The sequence below is a fragment of the Oncorhynchus tshawytscha genome, linkage group LG10, assembly GCF_018296145.1.
Source record: "Oncorhynchus tshawytscha isolate Ot180627B linkage group LG10, Otsh_v2.0, whole genome shotgun sequence".
Taxonomy (NCBI): Eukaryota; Metazoa; Chordata; class Actinopteri; order Salmoniformes; family Salmonidae; genus Oncorhynchus; species Oncorhynchus tshawytscha.
Genome location: NC_056438.1, coordinates 78499622 through 78520565, shown reverse-complemented (window position 1 = coordinate 78520565; position 20944 = coordinate 78499622). Strand labels below are relative to the sequence as shown.

The following is a 20944-nucleotide window of genomic DNA, read 5'->3' as shown; positions in this document are numbered from 1 at the left end:
TACTGTCTTTATTATATTATGACAGACCAGCTAGATTATGACAGACCAGGTCACTTGAGTGGGTTGAGTCACTGATGTGATCTTCCTGTCTGGGTTGGCGCCCCCCCTTGGGTTGTGCCGTGGTGGAGATCTTTGTGGGGTATACTTGGCCTTGTCTCAGGATGGTAAGTTGGTGGTTGAAGATATCCCTCTAGTGGTGTGGGGGCTGTGCTTTGGCAAAGTGGGTGGGGTTATGTCCTGCCTGTTTGGCCCTGTCCGGGGGTATCATCGGATGGGGCCACAGTGTCTCCTGACCCCTCCTGTCTCAGCCTCCAGTATTTATGCTGCAGTAGTTTATGTGTCGGGGGGCTAGGGTCAGTCTGTTATATCTGGAGTGCTTCTCCTTTCTTATCCAGTGTCCTGTGTGAATTTAAGTATGTTCTCTCTAATTCTTTCTTTCTTTCTCTCAAAGGACCTGAGCCCTAGAACCATGCCTCAGGACTACCTGGCATGATGACTCCTTGCTGTCCCCAGTCCACCTGGCCGTGCTGCTGCTCCAATTCCAACTGTTCTGCCTGCGGCTATGGAACCCTGACCTGTTCACCGGATGTGCTACCTGTCCCAGACCTGCTGTTTTCAACTCTCTAGAGCCAGCAGGAGTGGTAGAGATACTCTCAATGATCTGCTATGAAAAGCTAACTGACATTTACTCCTAAGGTGCTGACTTGTTGCACCCTCAACAACTACTGTGATTATTATTATTTGACCATGCTGGTCATTTATGAACATTTGAACATCTTGGCCATGTTCTGTTATAATCTCCACCCGGCACAGCCAGAAGAGGACTGGCCACCCCTCAGAGCCTAGTTCCTCTCTAGGTTTCGTTCTAGGTTTTGGCCTTTCTAGGGAGTTTTTCCTAGCCACAGTGCTTCTACACCTGCATTGCTTGCTGTTTGGGGTTTTAGGCTGGGTTTCTGTACAGCACTTTGAGATATCAGCTGATGTAAGAAGGGCTATATAAATACATTTGATATCGACATGGTCACAAATGGCCCTTCCAAATGGACAATGATCCCAAGCATACTTCCAATGTCGTGGCAAAATGGTTTAAGGACAACAAAGTCAAGCTACTGGAGTGGACATCACAAACCCCTGACCTCAATCCCATAGAACATTTGTGGGCAGAACTGAAAAAGCATGGGCCAAAATTCACTCAACTTATTGTGGGAAGCTTGTGGAAGATTCCCCGAAACATTTAACCCAAGTTAAACAATTTAAAGGCAATGCTATCAAATACTAATTGAGTGTATGTAAACTTCTGACCCACTGGGAATGTGATGAAAAAAATAAAAGCTGAAATAAATCATTCTCTCTACTATTATTCTGACATTTAACATTCTTAAAATAAAGTGGTGATCCTAACTGACCTAAGACAGGGAATTTTTACTAGGATTAAATGTCAGGAATTGTGGAAAAACGTAGTTTAAATGTATTTGGCCGAGGTGTATGTAAACTTCCGACTTCAACTGTACATGGCTTTAGGAGTGAAAATAAGTGATAAGACTTTTCATTCATTCATAATCTTTATTTGTGCTTCATATAAAGAAGTTAAACAATAAAAGAAAAAAAGCATGTTACAAAACAAAAAGTAATATACAAATCGTATACTAACTGTCAAAACAATTACCATTAGCCCAGTTCCAATAAACTAATTGTTCATTTTGATACAGTAGAATAAAGACAACTTTCATAGCAACCTATTTGAAGAGGCTCCTTGCCATTAGAAGAGTAGCAACGGTGGCCAACTGTCCTGCTGAAGAGTTACTGGGGTGTAGAAGGCTTTTACTCCAGCCGTGTTCTAACACAAGGCTTTTACTCCAGCCGTGTTCTAACACAAGGCTTTTACTCCAGCCGTGTTCTAACACAAGGCTTTTACTCCAGCCGTGTTCTAACACACGGCATTCTAGGTTTAAGAACATCTCCAATGTTCTTTTATAGAGCTGATCACATCTTGGTGAGACGAAGTGTATTGAGCTTTACAGTGAGAATCGTGGCACCTGCAGCATAGCTGATCTCTCTCAAAATCCCATTCCAGCAGTCCTCCTCAAATCTGTGGGGAAAGGAGGAAGTGCATTGTTCATTGTCTGTGGATTTTCTACACGGATCCAGCAGCACCATTTTTAGATGAATCACTTTTAATTGAGTACATTCTCAGTGGCTATAACTAGTTGTACTGACGCACGTTCAGCCAATGTTGCCCTTAATGGGAATTGTTTATTATTACAACAGTCTATAACTGCCCTCCAGGTGTTGTTCCTCGTGGTTATCTACAGCAGGGGTTTTCAAACAAGGCATTCTATGTATTTGAACTATTGCATAGCTAGCACACCTGATTCAACCTGTCAACTAATCATCAAGTGAATCAGGTAAATGAATCAGGTAAGTGAATCAGGTAAGTGAATCAGGTGTGGTCGTTCAGGGCTTATCTCTCGTAAACATAAATGGTACTTTAGCCTCTGACTGAGCATCTGACCAGATTATGCAATATTTTAGTTATGGGTTAACCTAGAATAGTTCAGGGATACAACAATGTTAACTGTCTGGGAGTCCCAGAGGAGAGGTTTAAAAAACAACTGATATTCAGTATGCAGTGCTTCATGAATGCTCTATAAAGCACTATTGTAGTGTGTATGAATGCTTTATAAGATATTATAGAAATTACCTCCAGATGTCGTTCATCTCAGTGGGCTGTGGCTCTTCGCTGATCTCGCTGGGCATCATGGCGAAACCGCCCACAGCGTACAGACATTCTCCCATGCTGATCATGTTCATGGAGCTACGCTCCTGGGGAAACTCTACAAACTCTGACCACCTGGAACACAGCACACACACACACATTAAAACACGCATTATAATAAGATAACAGCATACACATTAAAACACACATTATAATAAGATAACAGCATACACATTAAAACACACATTATAATAAGATAACAGCATACACATTAAAACACACATTATAATAAGATAACAGCATACACATTAAAACACACATTATAATAAGATAACAGCATACACATTAAAACACACATTATAATAACATGGACTAAATGTAACCCAGGCAGTTCTGTGAACCACGCTCGTGTAATAAATAACCATGCCTGAAACCAAAATACTTCCCACTGGGCAAATTCATTGAAATGACGTGGAAACAACGTTAATTGAACCAGTGGGTGTCCAATGGTTTGTGTTAGCTCCCTGAGGTGATGTCCAGGCTTTAGTTCAGTAGGCTAACATAGTCTTGTAATAACCCGGGTTCAAACCATAGTCTATTACGTCACCTAATGAATTAATGACATGAAAAAATAAAAAATAAACAATCAAGTACAGTCTTAGGGCTCTATTCAATCAAGTACAGTCATAGGGCTCTATTCAATCAAGTACAGTCTTAGGGCTCTATTCAATCAAGTACAGTCTTAGGGCTCTATTCAATCAAGTACAGTCTTAGGGCTCTATTCAATCAAGTACAGTCTAAGGGCTCTATTCAATCAAGTACAGTCTTAGGGCTCTATTCAATCAAGTACAGTCTTAGGGCTCTATTCAATCAAGTACAGTCTTAGGGCTCTATTCAATCAAGTACAGTCTTAGGGCTCTATTCAATCAAGTACAGTCATAGGGCTCTATTCAATCAAGCGTTGCAGATTCCACATTAGAAACGTAAAAGGGTAATTTCCAATTGAGCCGACATATGTAGCGTTTACCGGGAATGCAGTCTTCTCTAAAGAGGAGACATTGTGGTTCAAATTTCAAATCACACCTTTAAACGCTGAACTTCCACGATGTGGATTGAAAAAGAGCCCTTACTTGTTTGTAGCGATGTCATAGACCTCTACAGTGCTGGTGAGTCCTGTGTCTGTAACGCCCGTGGCCACGTAGATCTGGTTATTGTGGACCGTCACAGCGAACAGAGAACGAGCCAGCTTCATAGGAGCTAGCTCCTTCCACTCAAACTTAGTGGGATTGTAGACAGACACCTTCCGTATGCACTTCCTAGGGGACAAAAAACAGTATATAAACTTAATGGGGTTGTGGACACACACTCTAAGTATGCACTTCCTAGGGGACAAAAAAACAGTATATAAACTTAATGGGGTTGTGGACACACACTCTAAGTATGCACTTCCTAGGGGACAAAAAAACAGTATATAAACTTAATGGGGTTGTGGACACACACTCTAAGTATGCACTTCCTAGGGGACAAAAAAACAGTATATAAACTTAATGGGGTTGTGGACACACACTCTAAGTATGCACTTCCTAGGGGACAAAAAAACAGTATATAAACTTAATGGGGTTGTGGACACACACTCTAAGTATGCACTTCCTAGGGGACAAAAAAACAGTATATAAACTTAATGGGGTTGTGGACACACACTCTAAGTATGCACTTCCTATAGAGAGCAATACAATACAGTACAGTAACATTATACCAGAACTCATATTTAGTTTTAGACAGGAAGTAGGGGTGCTGAGCAGCACCTGAAAAATCAGAAGTAGACAAAAAAATGTAATAAAAAAATATAAAATATAATAGATTTTTTTTTATTAGGCACCGACTGCTTTTAATTTGATATCGGCATTTGAATTTGTCCTTGTTGTTATCTGATAACCAAGGGGTTCATTTAAGTGGGGAGCCCTCCTTTATCTGATAACCAAGGGGTTCATTTAAGTGGGGAGCCCTCCTTTATCTGATAACCAAGGGGTTTTTAATTTGATACCAAGGGGTTCATTTTGAATTTGTCCAAGGGGTTGCCCTTGTTATCTGATAACCAAGGGGTTCATTTAAGTGGGGAGCACTCCTTTATCTGATAACCAAGGGGTTCATTTAAGTGGGGAGCCCTCCTTTATCTGATAACCAAGGGGTTCATTTAAGTGGGGAGCCCTCCTTTATCTGATAACCAAGGGGTTCATTTAAGGGGTTCATTTAAGTGGGGAGCCCTGGGGAGCCCTTTATCTGATAACCAAGGGGTTCATTTAAGTGGGGAGCCCTCCTTTATCTGATTTAACTTTATCTGATAAAGGGGTTCATTTAAGTGGGGAGATAACCAAGGGGTTCTGGGGAGCCCTTTATCTGATAACCAAGGGGTTCATTTAAGTGGGGAGCCCTCCTTTATCTGATAACCAAGGGGTTCATTTAAGTGGGGAGCCCTCCTTTATCTGATAACCAAGCCCTCCTTTATCTGGGTTCATTTAAGTGGGGAGCCCTCCTTTATCTGATAACCAAGGGGTTCATTTAAGTGGGGAGCCCTCCTTTATCTGATAACCAAGGGGTTCATTTAAGTGGGGAGCCCTCCTTTTGTGTGAAGAGAAGGAAAGGAAGACGAGTGAAGAAAAGAGGAAGACAAAGATTGGAGGAAAAGAAAAAGTTGAGAGTAAGAAGAGTGACACAAGGAGAGTGTAGAAGAGCAGACAGAGGAGATACAATGACTCTTTCTAAGAAACAGAAATGCACTTTATGAAAAACTTGATGAGAGAATGTCCATTTATACGCTCCGGTCAAGACGATAGAATGGTTCACTGCACCCTTTGTAATTCCTCTCTTTCAATTGGCATCCGGAGAAGAACAGCAGTGGTGGAACATCAGCAGACTAAAAGCATAAAGCCTCTCTGATTGGCTGTGTTAGTTTGTCCTCTGTCACCACATAAAGCCTCTCTGATTGGCCGTGTTGGTATGCCCTCTGTCACCACATAAAGCCTCTCTGATTGGCTGTGTTGGTTTGCCCTCTGTCACCACATAAAGCCTCTCTGATTGGCTGTGTTGGTTTGTCCTCTGTCACCACATAAAGCCTCTCTGATTGGCTGTGTTGGTTTGCCCTCTGTCACCACATAAAGCCTCTCTGATTGGCCGTGTTGGTTTGCCCTCTGTCACCACATAAAGCCTCTCTGATTGGCTGTGTTGGTTTGCCCTCTGTCACCACATAAAGCCTCTCTGATTGGCCGTGTTGGTTTGCCCTCTGTCACCACATTTTTCAAGAAGGTAGAGCCTTCCCAATAACAATATGATTTAGCTGTGCAGGAGGGTGTCTTTGCATAGCACACTATGCGACACAATCATAGTTACAGATCTATGGACTGCACAGCACAACTGACACGAAAGCTTTATGAGCCGAAGTTTACATGTGCTAGGACAAAATGTGACGCCATAGTGAGTAACGTGTTAGCATCACGTGCTAGGACAAAATGTGATGCCACAGTGAGTAACGTGTTAGCATCACGTGCTAGGACAAAATGTGACGCCATAGTGAGTAACGTGTTAGCATCACGTGCTAGGACAAAATGTGACGCCATAGTGAGTAACGTGTTAGCATCACGTGCTAGGACAAAATGTGATGCCACAGTGAGTAACGTGTTAGCATCACGTGCTAGGACAAAATGTGAAGCCATAGTGAGTAACGTGTTAGCATCACGTGCTAGGACAAAATGTGACGCCATAGTGAGTAACGTGTTAGCATCACGTGCTAGGACAAAATGTGACGCCATAGTGAGTAACGTGTTAGCATCACGTGCTAGGACAAAATGTGATGCCACAGTGAGTAACGTGTTAGCATCACGTGCTAGGACAAAATGTGATGCCACAGTGAGTAACGTGTTAGCATCACGTGCTAGGACAAAATGTGATGCCACAGTGAGTAACGTGTTAGCATCACGTGCTAGGACAAAATGTGATGCCACAGTGAGTAACGTGTTAGCATCACGTGCTAGGACAAAATGTGATGCCACAGTGAGTAACGTGTTAGCATCACGTGCTAGGACAAAATGTGATGCCACAGTGAGTAACGTGTTAGCATCACGTGCTAGGACAAAATGTGACGCCACAGTGAGTAACGTGTTAGCATCACGTGCTAGGACAAAATGTGACGCCACAGTGAGTAACGTGTTAGCATCACGTGCTAGGACAAAATGTGACGCCACAGTGAGTAACGTGTTAGCATCACGTGCTAGGACAAAATGTGACGCCATAGTGAGTAACGTGTTAGCATCACGTGCTAGGACAAAATGTGACGCCATAGTGAGTAACGTGTTAGCATCACGTGCTAGGACAAAATGTGATGCCATAGTGAGTAACGTGTTAGCATCACGTGCTAGGACAAAATGTGATGCCACAGTGAGTAACGTGTTAGCATCACGTGCTAGGACAAAATGTGATGCCACAGTGAGTAACGTGTTAGCATCACGTGCTAGGACAAAATGTGACGCCATAGTGAGTAACGTGTTAGCATCACGTGCTAGGACAAAATGTGACGCCACAGTGAGTAACGTGTTAGCATCACGTGCTAGGACAAAATGTGACGCCATAGTGAGTAACGTGTTAGCATCACGTGCTAGGACAAAATGTGACGCCATAGTGAGTAACGTGTTAGCATCACGTGCTAGGACAAAATGTGACGCCACAGTGAGTAACGTGTTAGCATCACGTGCTAGGACAAAATGTGAAGCCATAGTGAGTAATGTGTTAGCATCACGTGCTAGGACAAAATGTGACGCCACAGTGAGTAACGTGTTAGCATCACGTGCTAGGACAAAATGTGAAGCCATAGTGAGTAACGTGTTAGCATCACGTGCTAGGACAAAATGTGAAGCCATAGTGAGTAACGTGTTAGCATCACGTGCTAGGACAAAATGTGAAGCCATAGTGAGTAACGTGTTAGCATCACGTGCTAGGACAAAATGTGAAGCCATAGTGAGTAACGTGTTAGCATCACGTGCTAGGACAAAATGTGACGCCATAGTGAGTAATGTGTTAGCATCACGTGCTAGGACAAAATGTGAAGCCATAGTGAGTAATGTGTTAGCATCACGTGCTAGGACAAAATGTGAAGCCATAGTGAGTAATGTGTTAGCATCACGTGCTAGGACAAAATGTGAAGCCATAGTGAGTAATGTGTTAGCATCACGTGCTAGGACAAAATGTGAAGCCATAGTGAGTAACGTGTTAGCATCACGTGCTAGGACAAAATGTGAAGCCATAGTGAGTAATGTGTTAGCACCATGGCCAACTACTTTGGTAACACAGGACCTAGACCAGGTTGAATTTGTGTCCCTGTCCATTGATGTGTCCAATCATGGACATGTAAAGCTGCTGCCAATAGTAGTCAGATATTGTCAGATATATGGTGGCAAAACATCTGTGGAAACAAAACTGCTTGATTTAGTTGAATTGAAAGGAGAAACAGCAGAGGAGATTGCAGCTGAGGTCCTGGTGGTCATCCCAAAATTTAACCTGGAAAACAAAGTCGTGGCATTCTCTGCCGTCAACACAAATACCAACTTTGGAGGACTGAATAGGCTGGGGAGGGTCAATGTCCATACCAACGTTAAAAATGCTCTGCAGCAGGAGGTGATTGGCTGAGGTTGTCCTGCCCACATCATTCATAACACGGCCAGAACAGCTTTGGATATGATTCCTCTTGATGTTGAGTACCTGCTCACAAAGATATTTGTATATTTTCACCATCAGAGTAGAAAGACTGAAGGGCTTTGTGAGTTTGTTGGCCAGGAGTAACATAACATTTTAGGACACAGAAATGTTCGCTGGCTGTCCCTGCTTCCTGCTCTAGAAAGAGTGCTGAAAAGGTGCCATTTGAAATCCTTTTTTCTTTCTGAAGACAAATGCCCTGTTGTCCTGCGAGCAATGTTTGAAGATCCACTGACTGAACTTTGGCTGGCCTTTGTTCATGGAAACTTGACCATATTCAGTGACACGATCAAGAGGCTTGGAGGTCAGGACCGCTGTGTTGTGGAGTCCGCTGCAATTCTGAGAAACGTTGAGGCAAAATTGACTGCAAGACATGATGACAACTTCATTCCCGTTTTGGTCAGAGGACTTCTGAGAGAGCTGGAGGACAATGGAGTCATGTCTAAAGAGAGCTTTCTCAAAACATCCCAGTCGTTCTTCACTATGGCTGTGAACTACTTGCAAGCATGGGGAAAGCACACAGATCATCTAAAAGATTTACATGGTCTCCTTTTAAAAAGGCAACCTCAGCGTGAAGGCAGCAGGCATACTACAGGAAAAATGCCCCAATGTGACCATCAATGAGGATGCATTGTGTGACGAGGTTACTGGCCTGCAAGAGTTCCTAAAGGGGGGGATTGTATTTCACATATACTATTTTTTTTTTTTTCAATTTTGCTCATGTTCTCTTCTGCTCCTATTCTACCCAGACTACCAGGACCACTGAATGGCTGTTCAGATCAGTTCTACCCAGACTACCAGGACCACTGAATGGCTGTTCAGATCAGTTCTACCCAGACTACCAGGACCACTGAATGGCTGTTCAGATCAGTTCTACCCAGACTACCAGGACCACTGAATGGCTGTTCAGATCAGTTCTGATTGGCCCAGACTACCAGGACCACTGATTGGCTGTTCAGATCAGTTCTACCCAGACTACCAGGACCACTGAATGGCTGTTCAGATCAGTTCTACCCAGACTGATTGGCTGTTCAGGACCACTACCAGGACCATTGGCTGTTCAGATCAGTTCTACCCAGACCACCAGGACCACTGATTGGCTGTTCAGATCAGTTCTACCCAGACTACCAGGACCACTTGGCTGTTCAGACCCAGACTACCAGGACCACTGATTGGCTGTTCAGATCAGTTCTACCCCCAGACTATGGCCAGGACCACTGACCAATGGCTGTTACCAGGACCACAGATCAGTTCTACCCAGACTACCAGGACCACTGAATGGCTGTTCAGATCAGTTCTACCCAGACTACCAGGACCACTGAATGGCTGTTCAGATCGGACAGTTCTGTCTTGTCTGTAGTGTTTCTGTAGTATAGGTGTTTTCTCTGTCACAGTGGGCCTGAGAAAACACGAAAGACATGAAACCGGAATTGTTCCCCTTTTATTTTTCACAGATAATAACATTGGATATTTTAATGATATTTTGACCACCGAACTGTAAATGTCCCCGGTTTTAATTTCAGAAATCTGGTCACCTCACTATAAACCTAAAATAAACCTAATGTTACGGTGATAATTAAGATCTTATTTTTTTTGTTTGTTTTGTTTGTTGCTATTCTCCAAATAGCATTTGAGAGTTTTTTAATTGTGTAGAAGTACACCCCACATTGCCGTATCACACCCCCCAAAACTACTTCCTGCGGCTATGATTGTAGACACACAAGCAGCTTCTACATGACCTGTTAGGTAACACCTCATATCCAGGTACCTCTTATGAATCACAACCTTCGGGGCATCCGACATTCAGTCGCTTCTGTTATGAAGGTTCTCATGCCGCCCTCTACCGGCGGTGTAACAGTGGTGCCCTAAAGTACCGATAAACCCAGTCGTTCTGTCTTTATCACGACTGTATAGTCTAAATTACACTATATAGTGTCTGGCATTGCAAAAGTAGTAAAAATGTTTTGGTACGAAACAACTTTGCCAGCATTATCATGTCGTCAAATTTACTTTAGATGAATGGCAATGTTGTCAAAAAATAGCTAACTAGCTAATGTTATACTGCATCCAAAGTCAATCTGGCGACGTCAACATGATGACAACAGGTTTTCCTACTAAATAGTGTCCTCCCTTTGAGTGACATTGTAATTCCAAGCCACTGTAATGCACTTTACGTGAAATCTCCATGACGATGCGTTGAGTAGCATGAGTACACAACAAACGTTCAACACAATATTGTGACGAAACATGCAAACCATGAATAGGGGACAGCATACAATCTTCAACAGTGTGACTTACTTGCTCTCTGCCTTTCCTCCTATGACATAGACAAGGCCATTGTGCGAGACAGTTCCGTGACCATAGACTGTGTATGGAAGAGGGTCTGACTCGCCCCATTTAAATGACCTGTAGAACATAACATAGAACCAACAATTAAACATTGTTTCATTAATTGTCTCTTGTCTGTTTAATTTTAATTTTACCTTTATTTAACTAGGCAAGTCAGTTTATAACAAATTCTTATTTTCAATGACGGCCTAGGAACAGTGGGTTAACTGCCTTGTTCAGGGGCAGAATGACAGATTTGTACCTTGTCAGCTCGGGGGGTTTGAACTTGCAACCTTCCGGTTACTAGTCCAACGCTCTAACCATTGACAGAAAGCTAAAGAGAGAGAGAGAGAGGCAGAGACAGAAAAAAGGGGTGGAGTCCCTGTACTGTACTCACTGCCTGTCATAGATCATGACAGAGTCTAGAACGTGTTCTCCCTCTTTCATTTCCTTGCCGCCCACAACAAAGATGGAGTTTTCTGCTTCAGTCAGCCCAAACAGGCAGCGAGGTCCTGGCAGTGAGGGCATCCCCAGCCACTCTCCGCTCACAGGGTCAAACTGGAGGAGAGAGAAAGATAACCGAATGGTTAATTGGTACTATCAATGTGGGTCGAACTGGTCAAAAAATAGCTAACTAGCTAATGTTATACTGCATCCAAAGTCAATCTGGCGACGTCAACATGATGACAACAGGTTTTCCTACTAAATAGTGTCCTCCTTGAGTGACATTGTAATTGCCACTGCACTTTAAGGAGGAAGATCCCAGAATGGTTTATCAACGGCATAATAGTTCATATCATTCTGCTTGTAGTAAGTCAAAGTGTCTCTCTGGCACAGCGAGTTTGGTGACAGTGAATGTTATGGACATCTGTTATAACATCCAAAATGTCAGCAAAGCACATGAAGAAGATGGCCAACAAACAGTCTGTCTGAATGTTAGTCACCACCAGGCCATGCAGAGAGACATACCTTACTAATGTTTATTAATAGCAGAGAGACATACCTTACTAATGTTTATTAATAGCAGAGAGACATACCTTACTAATGTTTAATAATAGCAGAGAGACATACCTTACTAATGTTTATTAATAGCAGAGAGACATACCTGACTAATGTTTATTAATAGCAGAGAGACATACCTGACTAATGTTTATTAATAGCAGAGAGACATACCTTACTAATATTTAATAATAGCAGAGAGACATACCTTACTAATGTTTATTAATAGCAGAGAGACATACCTTACTAATGTTTATTAATAGCAGAGAGACATACCTGACTAATGTTTATTAATAGCAGAGAGACATACCTTACTAATGTTTATTAATAGCAGAGAGACATACTTGACTATTGTTTATTAATAGCAGAGAGACATACCTGACTAATGTTTAATAATAGCAGAGAGACATACTTGACTATTGTTTAGTAATAGCAGAGAGACATACCTGACTAATGTTTAATAATAGCAGAGAGACATACCTGTAAGAAGTAGGAACTGAGTGGTTCTTCCTTGTTGTCCTCGTTGAGGAGGAATCCTCCAGCCACAAACACCTGGTTCTCCTTGGTTACCAGACTGCAGTGGTTCTTAGGGATCTCTGTCGACTCAGACGCCACGAAACACTCGTTCCCCACCGGGTCATACGCTACGCTCCCCGTGTCGCTGATCATAAGGATCAGGTCCGTCTCAAACATCCCAAACCGAGGGTTATTGTTCAGAATCCCCGGAAGCAAACCTTGCTCATCATCAGAGTCTTCTTCATCTTCCTTGTCACCTGCCATCTTGGACTTCCTGTTCCTTGATCTCTGGACCTCTGGGAGTCTTCCTTTGTGGGCGTCTTTGATCAGCTGCAGCTCTTTCTTGACCTCCGTATTGGCCTGAATCCACTTGTGATTTTCAACCTTCTCCGTGAAGTAATCCACCGGGATCAGGCGGAAGCGGACGCAGTGCAGGAGATCTGGCAGCTCCTTCACCCTCTCCGTTCTGTCGTAGCCCACCCAGTCCATCAGAGACTCAAACACCACCTAAATGTCCAGGTTAAGAGGACCAGAACGGGAAAAGATTAATGGGTACGTCCCAAATCAATCCATCCATCCATCCATCAACCACCCACCTCCTCTCGGTCCACGTTGAGTGCGTCGGAGGTGATGATGGCTGCCAGCTCGCTGGGGCCCAGCTGGTGGATAAATTAATATACTTTATTGTCAATTGTCACGGAGACAGAAACATTTACATTTTTCCTTTAAACTTTTTGCTGCAGTGGGCTAAATTAAGGTCACACAGAGTGTTTCTTGGTGGTCTTAAACAAATCTACTTTGAAACAAAAGTATACACCTCACACACATGGTTATGGGTTTTGAAAAAAGACACCTGGACCATGTCAAATTTAGAGTTGAAATGTATGGAATTTTGAGTTTGCATCCCAATATTACACTTTATATACATCACAGAAGACTAAAATATAAGAACCATTTGACATAGAAACACCAGATGTTTGGCTGATTAAAAAAAAGTCAATTAATTATGAAATTATGAACAATATTAATAACATTCCACCCATGAGGCCACTAGTCATTTGACTGCAGTAAAGGTCTACCACAATATCCCAAATACCCCCCCCCACACACACACACACACTAGGTTACCTGGTGAAAATCCTGGTCCCTGACGATGAGCTGGTAACGCTCACAGATGAACTCTCTAGCTGTGAAAGCCAGGCGGGGACAGTCCAACAGAAGCCCCAGCCTGAAGATAGCCAAGCAGTTCCCCAGCACCAGCTTCTCCTACAGGGAAATATACTAATATCATCTACATTTCCTTATCTTGTTGAAACTCGTCCCCGGCCGGCTCTCTCTTAGACGAGGTCTATTCAAGGTCTATTCTATTCCCCATGACCAGCTTCTCCCGATGATGATGATGACAGAGAGACAGAGACAGATGCTAGCTGTAGGTATGAGACGCAGACAGAGAAGACGGAAAGAGAGAGAGAGAACAAGAGAGAGACAGAGCAAGAGAGAGAGATAGAGAGTGACAGAGAGAGACAGAGAGAGAAAGAGACAGGCAGAGAGAGAGAGACAGATAGACAGAGACAGATGCTACCTGTAGGTATGAGACACAGACAGAGAAGACGGAAAGAGAGAGAGAGAACGAGTGAGACAGAGCAAGAGAGAGAGAGATAGAGTGACAGAGAGAGACAGAGAGAGAAAGAGACAGACAGAGAGTGAGAGACAGAGAGAAAGAAAGAGACAGACAGAGAGAGAGAGACAGATGCTACCTGTAGGTAGGAGACACAGACAGAGAAGATGGACGGGATCTGGTACATGTTGGCCACCATGAAGATATCCTGGACGTTCTGCTCTGTCAGGTTGATGTCCGAGGTGTAGATGTAACGCAGTATCATCGCCATGACGCCAGGCTCCACGTCTTTCAGAACAATTTCCTTCTTCCCTCCTTCCTCCAGGTTGGACAGGAACATAGCCTTTGAAGAAGAAGAATAATCAACCAATCAATCAATCATGATTGATGATAATATGATTGATGTTAATATATCATATGTGTTCTTTAGTGGAAGCTTTTCCCCAAGGCATATGAGTGCATACATGTGTGACCTAGCGCAGTGTTTTTTTAAACTCCGGCCTGTGGACCTGTACCGGCCTGCGTGATGTTGTTGACCAGATGTTAAGTTGACACTGACTTAGTCATTTGTACAATGCCAATTGTTATGCAAGTAACCCTCCAAGGAGGAAGAAGTATAGCCTGCCGGTCACTGAATCACTGGCCTAGCGGGAATCAGAATCACTGGCCTAGTGGGAATCAGAATCACTGGCCTAGCGGGAATCAGAATCACTGGCCTGCCGGTCACTGAATCACTGAATCACTGGCCTAGCGGGAATCAGAATCACTGGCCTAGCGGGAATCAGAATCACTGGCCTAGCGGGAATCAGAATCACTGGCCTAGCGGGAATCCGAATCACTGGCCTAGCAGGAATCAGAATCACTGGCCTAGCGGGAATCCACTACCCACAACCCAAGAATTGCTAGCATCATGCTTGTACTTTGCAGAATCACACAGCACCAACAAATTACCTTGAAGAAGGGGCTGGAGGCAGCAAGGACCAAGCGGTGGCACGGGAACTCCCTGTCCTGGATCTTCAAGACACAGTCTACAAACTTCTGGTTTTCCAGCAGGTCACAGAGGCCGTCCTGGAGCAGGGTTTGCTGGTACATCCTTGGCTGTTCCACCGGGTCTATCGATAAGGCAGCCATCTTGTTTTTTTCTGTTAGGTTCTCCTCAGGTCCTCTCTTACATCCTATCAACTTGTAGATGTTTTTTGTGGGAAAGATTTCTAAAATGACGAGGGTATGATCCCTGCTCGCTCCCCACAAAAGGACAGCACAGTACTGCCTGTTTTCACAGTACAGTCCAGAGAGAGAGAGAGAGAGAGAGAGAGAGAGAGAGAGAGCGAGAGATGTTGGGTAATGGGGCAGCTAGCTAGTCCACATCGGTAGCAGTTCCTGCAGCTGTCTGTGGCTGTCAGTCTCTCCAACTCAGAGTGTATTTATAGATAATATAGCCTATGTAGTCAACACACACATAACTTTACATACTGGAAAGACCCTGTAGTCATTAAGTAGATGCGTCACACTCCTTTTCTCCAACACAGACCTTTCATAGTTCACAATGTTTGAATCCCAAAAGGATCTTTGTCAGGTATGTTTTGGAGAACATTAGTGTGCCCTACTTCACTATTTATAGTTGGGGACTCACAAAGCTGAGGAATCCATTTTGGTGAGTGTGTAAAATGACCTCCCTACAGTCTCTTTGGTTCTCTCTCTCTCTCTCTCTCTCTCTTCTCTCTGGACAGCTCCCCTACCCCATCCCCCACCAACAGCTGACCTGCAGCCCAAAGGGGAGTGTCATGTTCTCCCCCTTCATGCACCACTCAGCCAGGCGTGGAAAATCTAATTGTACTTGTCACATGAGCAAAAATGCTTACTTACAAGCCCTCAACAACAGTGCAGTTTTAAGAAAATAATATAAAAATATAAACATTATTTATGAAATAAACTAAACAAAACAAAAAGTAACACAACACATAAAATGTTGTGTTACTATTAATATTAATAACATTCCACCCAATAACAATAACAATAACGAGGCTATATACAGGGGGCACCAATACCGAGTCAACGTGCGGGGGTACAGGTTAGTCGAGATAATTTGTACATGTAGGTAGGGGGTAAAGTGACTATGCATAGATAATAAACAGTGAGTAGCAGCAGTGTAAAAAAAATGGAGGGTCAATGCAAATAGTCTGGGTAGTCATTTGATTAATTGTTCAGCAGTCTGATGGCTTGGGGGTAGAAGCTGTTCAGGAGCCTTTTGGTCCTAGACTTGGTGCTCCGGTACCACTTGCTGTACGGTAGCAGAGAGAACCGTCTATGACGGGTGGCTGGAGTCTTTGCCTATTTTTAGGGCCTTCCTCTGACACCGCCTATTATAGAGGTCCTGGATGTCAGCAAGCTTGGCCACAGTGATGTACTGGGCCGTATGCACTACTATCTGTAGCGCCTTGCGGTCAGACGCAGAGCAGTTGCCATACCAGGCGGTGATGCAACCGGTCAAAATGCTCTCGATGGTGCAGCTGTAGAAGTTTTTGAGGATCTGGGGACCCATGCTAAATCCTTTCAGTCTCCTCAGAGGGAATAGGTGTTGTCGTGCCCTCTTCACAACTGTCTTGTTGTGTTTGAACCATGATAGTTTGTTTGTGATGTGGACACCATGGAACTTGAAGCTCTCGACCCGCTCCACTACAGCCAGGTCGATGTAAATTGGGTCGTGCTCCTTTTCCTGTAGTTCACAAGCAGCTCCTTTGTCTTGGTGACGGTGAAGTCTCCATACTTTAGATGACTCTCTTACACGCTATCAACTTGTGCTGCACTGATGTGATTGAGACTGGATAGGAATTAAATGAAAATGAAGGAAGCATGGAGTCTGTGTGATCCATGTTGCTCTGACCTGTCCCGTCCTGTCAGATCAGTGTGAATGAGAGAGGACACGGACAAGTAGATTCCTGAAGAGCTTTGAGACACTCTTGCGTATCCTAGTGTTGAGTGATGAATGGCTGAGACATTTGTCCTGAATGTGAAGTGAGCAACTTTGATTTATAAATGTACACTAGGCTACATCCTCCTCATCAGTGACGCATGGGATTTTAGACAGTGAGACACGGCCCCCTTGTGGTGACAGTGGGAATGTTCCGGAAATATGTTTTCATGTGGGGGACATAGAGTACCTTCATAGAGCAACCAGAGTCCATTAGAGAGTTCATCAAAAATACATTTGAGGACAGAAAGTTGTATTCCTAACAGTTTATTATGTTGTCTCCAAATCTTATCAAATCCCAACCAGAACAGAAATATTATCACTGAACTGTGGTGGAAAGCAATGATGACGGCACGAGTTTCCTTGCAGGTAATCATAGTTAACAGAAGAAGAACAATGATTCCAAGCACCACCCTCCTTTTGAAGCAGTCTGTTATTCAAACTCAATCAGCATGACAGAGTGATCTCCAGCCTTGTCTTCGTCAACACTCACACCTGTGTTAACGAGAGAATCACTGACTTGATGTCAGCTGGTGCTTTTGTAGCAGGGCTGAAATGCAGTGGAAATGTTTTTTTGGGATTCAGTTCATTTGCATGGCAAAGAGGGACTTTGCAATTAATTGCAATGTATCTGATATCTGGAGTATATGCAAATTGCCATCATACAAACTGAGGCAGCAGACTTTGTGAAAATTAATATTTGTGTCATTCTCAAAACATTTTGGCCACGACCGTAGTGACACTTATAGTACTGAGATGCAGTGCAACTGAATCTCTCTTAGACGGAAGACATTTCACTGAACAGGTTTCAGTGACAGGACAGAGAGTCCCAGACTAAACCCATATCCCTTGGTGCTTGAGCCTTTCATAGTGTGCCGACTGATGTCAGAATAGGTCCTCAGCCCAGACCCTCTCAGAGTGGCATGTTGCCAGCCAGACCTGGAATCAAATAGTATTTAAAATATTAAAAATAATTCAACTGTATTTCATTGAGCTTGTCTGTTGCAATGCAACCAATTGAATATTCCCATTGTGTAAAACCCACCCATCTGGTAACCCAGACAAGCTTAAGGAAACGCAATACAAAGTATTTAAATGATTTCTAATGTTATTTAAACCCAGGTCTTTATCCAGCAGCAGGCTGTGTCATCTGAGAGGGGAGGAGGGAGATGCAGAAATGTCACACTTAATCTCTACTGTAAAATAATGGCAGAGTGGAGTTGTGCAGTCATGAATACTGTATGGAGTTGAGTAGTCATGGATACTGTATGGAGTTGAGAAGTCATGGATACTGTATGGAGTTGATTAGTCATGGATACTGTATGGAGTTGAGCAGTCATGGATACTGTATGGAGTTGAGAAGTCATGGATACTGTATGGAGTTGATTAGTCATGGATACTGTATGGAGTTGAGCAGTCATGGATACTGTATGGAGTTGAGCAGTCATGGATACTGTATGGAGTTGAGCAGTCATGGATACTGTATGGAGTTGATCAGTCATGGATACTGTATGGAGTTGATCAGTCATGGATACTGTATGGAGTTGAGCAGTCATGGATACTGTATGGAGTTGATCAGTCATGGATACTGTATGGAGTTGAGCAGTCATGGATACTGTATGGAGTTGATCATTAATGGATACTGTATGGAGTTGATCATTAATGGATACTGTCTATAGTAGAATGGAGGGATGGACTTCAGTGCTATGTTTGGGTTTGGGTTCATTCCATATGAAAACAATATACACAAAGATTTATTTCTAAGAATGTAATCCATTCTATAAATTATTCATCCATTTTGAACCACATTTTCTGTTCAATAATACTGTAACCCTTTGATTCTTGTTAGACGGGGGCTCAACCAATACAACAGCCTAAAAATATCCTGAAGAGATAAAAGTAGGCCTCTTCTGTAACATGTGTACCTATATAGTTACTCAGCAGGGACTCCCACTGGATCTCTTACTTAAAGAAATTCTCAAGATGTAAGATGAAAAATGTTAATGTCATTTAGGTCTCAAGTAGAAATAAACGTTCTGCAAAAAAAGCCTATGTAATATTAACACAAACAAGACAGAGTTATGAGGTTTCAGTTTTGTATTACTGCAATAGTTTTGGTACATTAAAAACAGACATAAAAGACACTTGAACAAAATGTAGAGACATTTGGCTCAGAGGTGTTTGACAACAACGTGCAATGCCAATGACGTGGGTTTGATTCCCACTGGGGACCAGTACAAAAAAATGGATACAATCACTACTGTAAGTCACTCTAAATAAGAACATATGATGTCAATATATTAGCTGTGTCTGCATAAAATATTTGCCTTGTCTCTCTTCAATTTCCTAATATCCATCTTTTGTTTCATATGAATATACAAAAATGTACCTTCGGTGTATGTACCAAAAAGGACGAGGGTACGTGTCAAATGACGATTATCTACAGCAAGTGCACTTCAGGACTTTCCACAGTTAAAAAGAATAAAATAATGCTTTGTTTTTTCAAAACCAACAGAGTGGTAGAGTAGTAGTTGTCATGGTGACAACTTGGTAGTAGTAGTAGTAGTAGTAGAAGAGTTGCCACGACGATGATTACCTGTGACTTGTGACAGTCTGGTACGATTCAGTACAGTACGGAAGCTCAAGGGTGTAAAAATAAGAAAGGGGCAGGGGGGCGGGGTTGTTGACTGTTGTGAAAACCAGGTCCTCAAAAAACAAAATTAAGTTTTCTCCTTGTTTATGCGTTTACTCAGCTTTCATTTTTCCGACCTCCTCAGGCATGTCTTGGGGCACGGCCGCTGGCTCGGGGTCATCCAAAAAGGCTTGTTTTCTCTCCCTCTCCTTCACCAGCTGAACACCACAGTAGGTCACAAACAGTACAGACAGGGTGGACAGAGGGAAACCTGGAAGACAGAGACAAGAAGTGAGAAATAGACTAGAGAATGATGTGAAATATAAGATGGAGAAAATATACTTTTGAACAGCTGCCGTTTTCAATGTAAACTAGATGGGTCAAGAACAGTTTCCAAGGAAGGAGGACATCTTTATCAGACTGGTCAAGAACAGTTTCCAAGGAAGGAGGACATCTTTATCAGACTGGTCAAGAACAGTTTCCAAGGAAGGAGGACAATCTTTATCAGACTGGTCAAGAACAGTTTCCAAGGAAGGAGGACATCTTTATCAGACTGGTCAAGAACAGTTTCCAAGGAAGGAGGACATCTTTATCAGACTGGTCAAGAACAGTTTCCAAGGAAGGAGGACATATTTATCAGACTGGTCAAGAACAGTTTCCAAGGAAGGAGGACATCTTTATCAGACTGGTCAAGAACAGTTTCCAAGGAAGGAGGACATCTTTATCAGACTGGTCAAGAACAGTTTTCAAGGAAGGAGGACATCTTTATCAGACTGGTCAAGAACAGTTTCCAAGGAAGGAGGACATCTTTATCAGACTGGTCAAGAACAGTTTTCAAGGAAGGAGGACATCTTTATCAGACTGGTCAAGAACAGTTTTCAAGGAAGGAGGACATCTTTATCAGACTGGTCAAGAACAGTTTTCAAGGAAGGAGGACATCTTTATCAGACTGGTCAAGAACAGTTTCCAAGGAAGGAGGACATCTTTATCAGACTGGTCAAGAACAGTTTCCAAGGAAGGAGGACATCTTTATCAGACTGGTCAAGAACAGTTTTCAAGGAAGGAGGACATCTTTATCAGACTGGTCAAGAACAGTTTCCAAGGAAGGAGGACATCTTTATCAGACTGGTCAAGAACAGTTTCCAAGGAAGGAGGACATCTTTATCAGACTGGTCAAGAACAGTTTCCAAGGAAGGAGGACATCTTTATCAGACTGGTCAAGAACAGTTTCCAAGGAAGGAGGACATCTTTATCAGACTGGTCAAGAACAGTTTCCAAGGAAGGAGGACATCTTCATCAGACTGGTCAAGAACAGTTTCCAAGGAAGGAGGACATCTTTATCAGACTGGTCAAGAACAGTTTCCAAGGAAGGAGGACATCTTTATCAGACTGGTCAAGAACAGTTTCCAAGGAAGGAGGACA

The 20944-nt window shown here is 43.0% G+C and overlaps 2 protein-coding genes across 6 annotated transcripts in view; both read right to left on the bottom strand.

The window, feature by feature from the left end:
- Positions 1-1549: 1549 nt before the first annotated feature.
- On the bottom strand, positions 1550-15269 carry klhl40a (kelch-like family member 40a). The gene is made up of 10 exons (XM_042329146.1): positions 14871-15269; positions 14059-14262; positions 13430-13567; positions 12898-12960; positions 12266-12808; positions 11184-11344; positions 10757-10864; positions 3847-4032; positions 2702-2851; positions 1550-2089 (listed from the first exon to the last, which is right to left on the bottom strand). Exons 1-10 carry the CDS (start codon positions 15048-15050, stop codon positions 1984-1986), a joined length of 1839 nt encoding a protein of 612 aa, XP_042185080.1. The 5' UTR covers positions 15051-15269; the 3' UTR covers positions 1550-1983.
- A 3703-nt stretch (positions 15270-18972) lies between these two features.
- Positions 18973-20944, bottom strand: part of hhatla (hedgehog acyltransferase like, a) — a 36837-nt gene continuing 34865 nt past the window's right edge. For all 5 annotated transcript variants that reach the window (XM_042329142.1, XM_042329143.1, XM_042329141.1 and 2 more), the window contains one exon: positions 18973-19793. In XM_042329142.1, the coding sequence (XP_042185076.1) occupies positions 19636-19793 (158 nt within the window). In that variant the 3' untranslated portion in view covers positions 18973-19635. The remainder of the gene's footprint in view (positions 19794-20944) is intronic.

Excerpts from the sequence above, each read along its gene's own strand:
- klhl40a (XM_042329146.1), bottom strand. The coding sequence starts at position 15,050 with ATGGCTGCCTTATCGATAGACCCGGTGGAACAGCCAAGGATGTACCAG. Across the intron at positions 13,568-14,058 it reads TCTGTGTCTCCTACCTACAG|GAGAAGCTGGTGCTGGGGAA; the intron begins GTAGCATCTGTC and ends ATTTCCCTGTAG. Across the intron at positions 2,852-3,846 it reads TATGACATCGCTACAAACAA|GTGGTCAGAGTTTGTAGAGT; the intron begins GTAAGGGCTCTT and ends GCTGTGTTCCAG.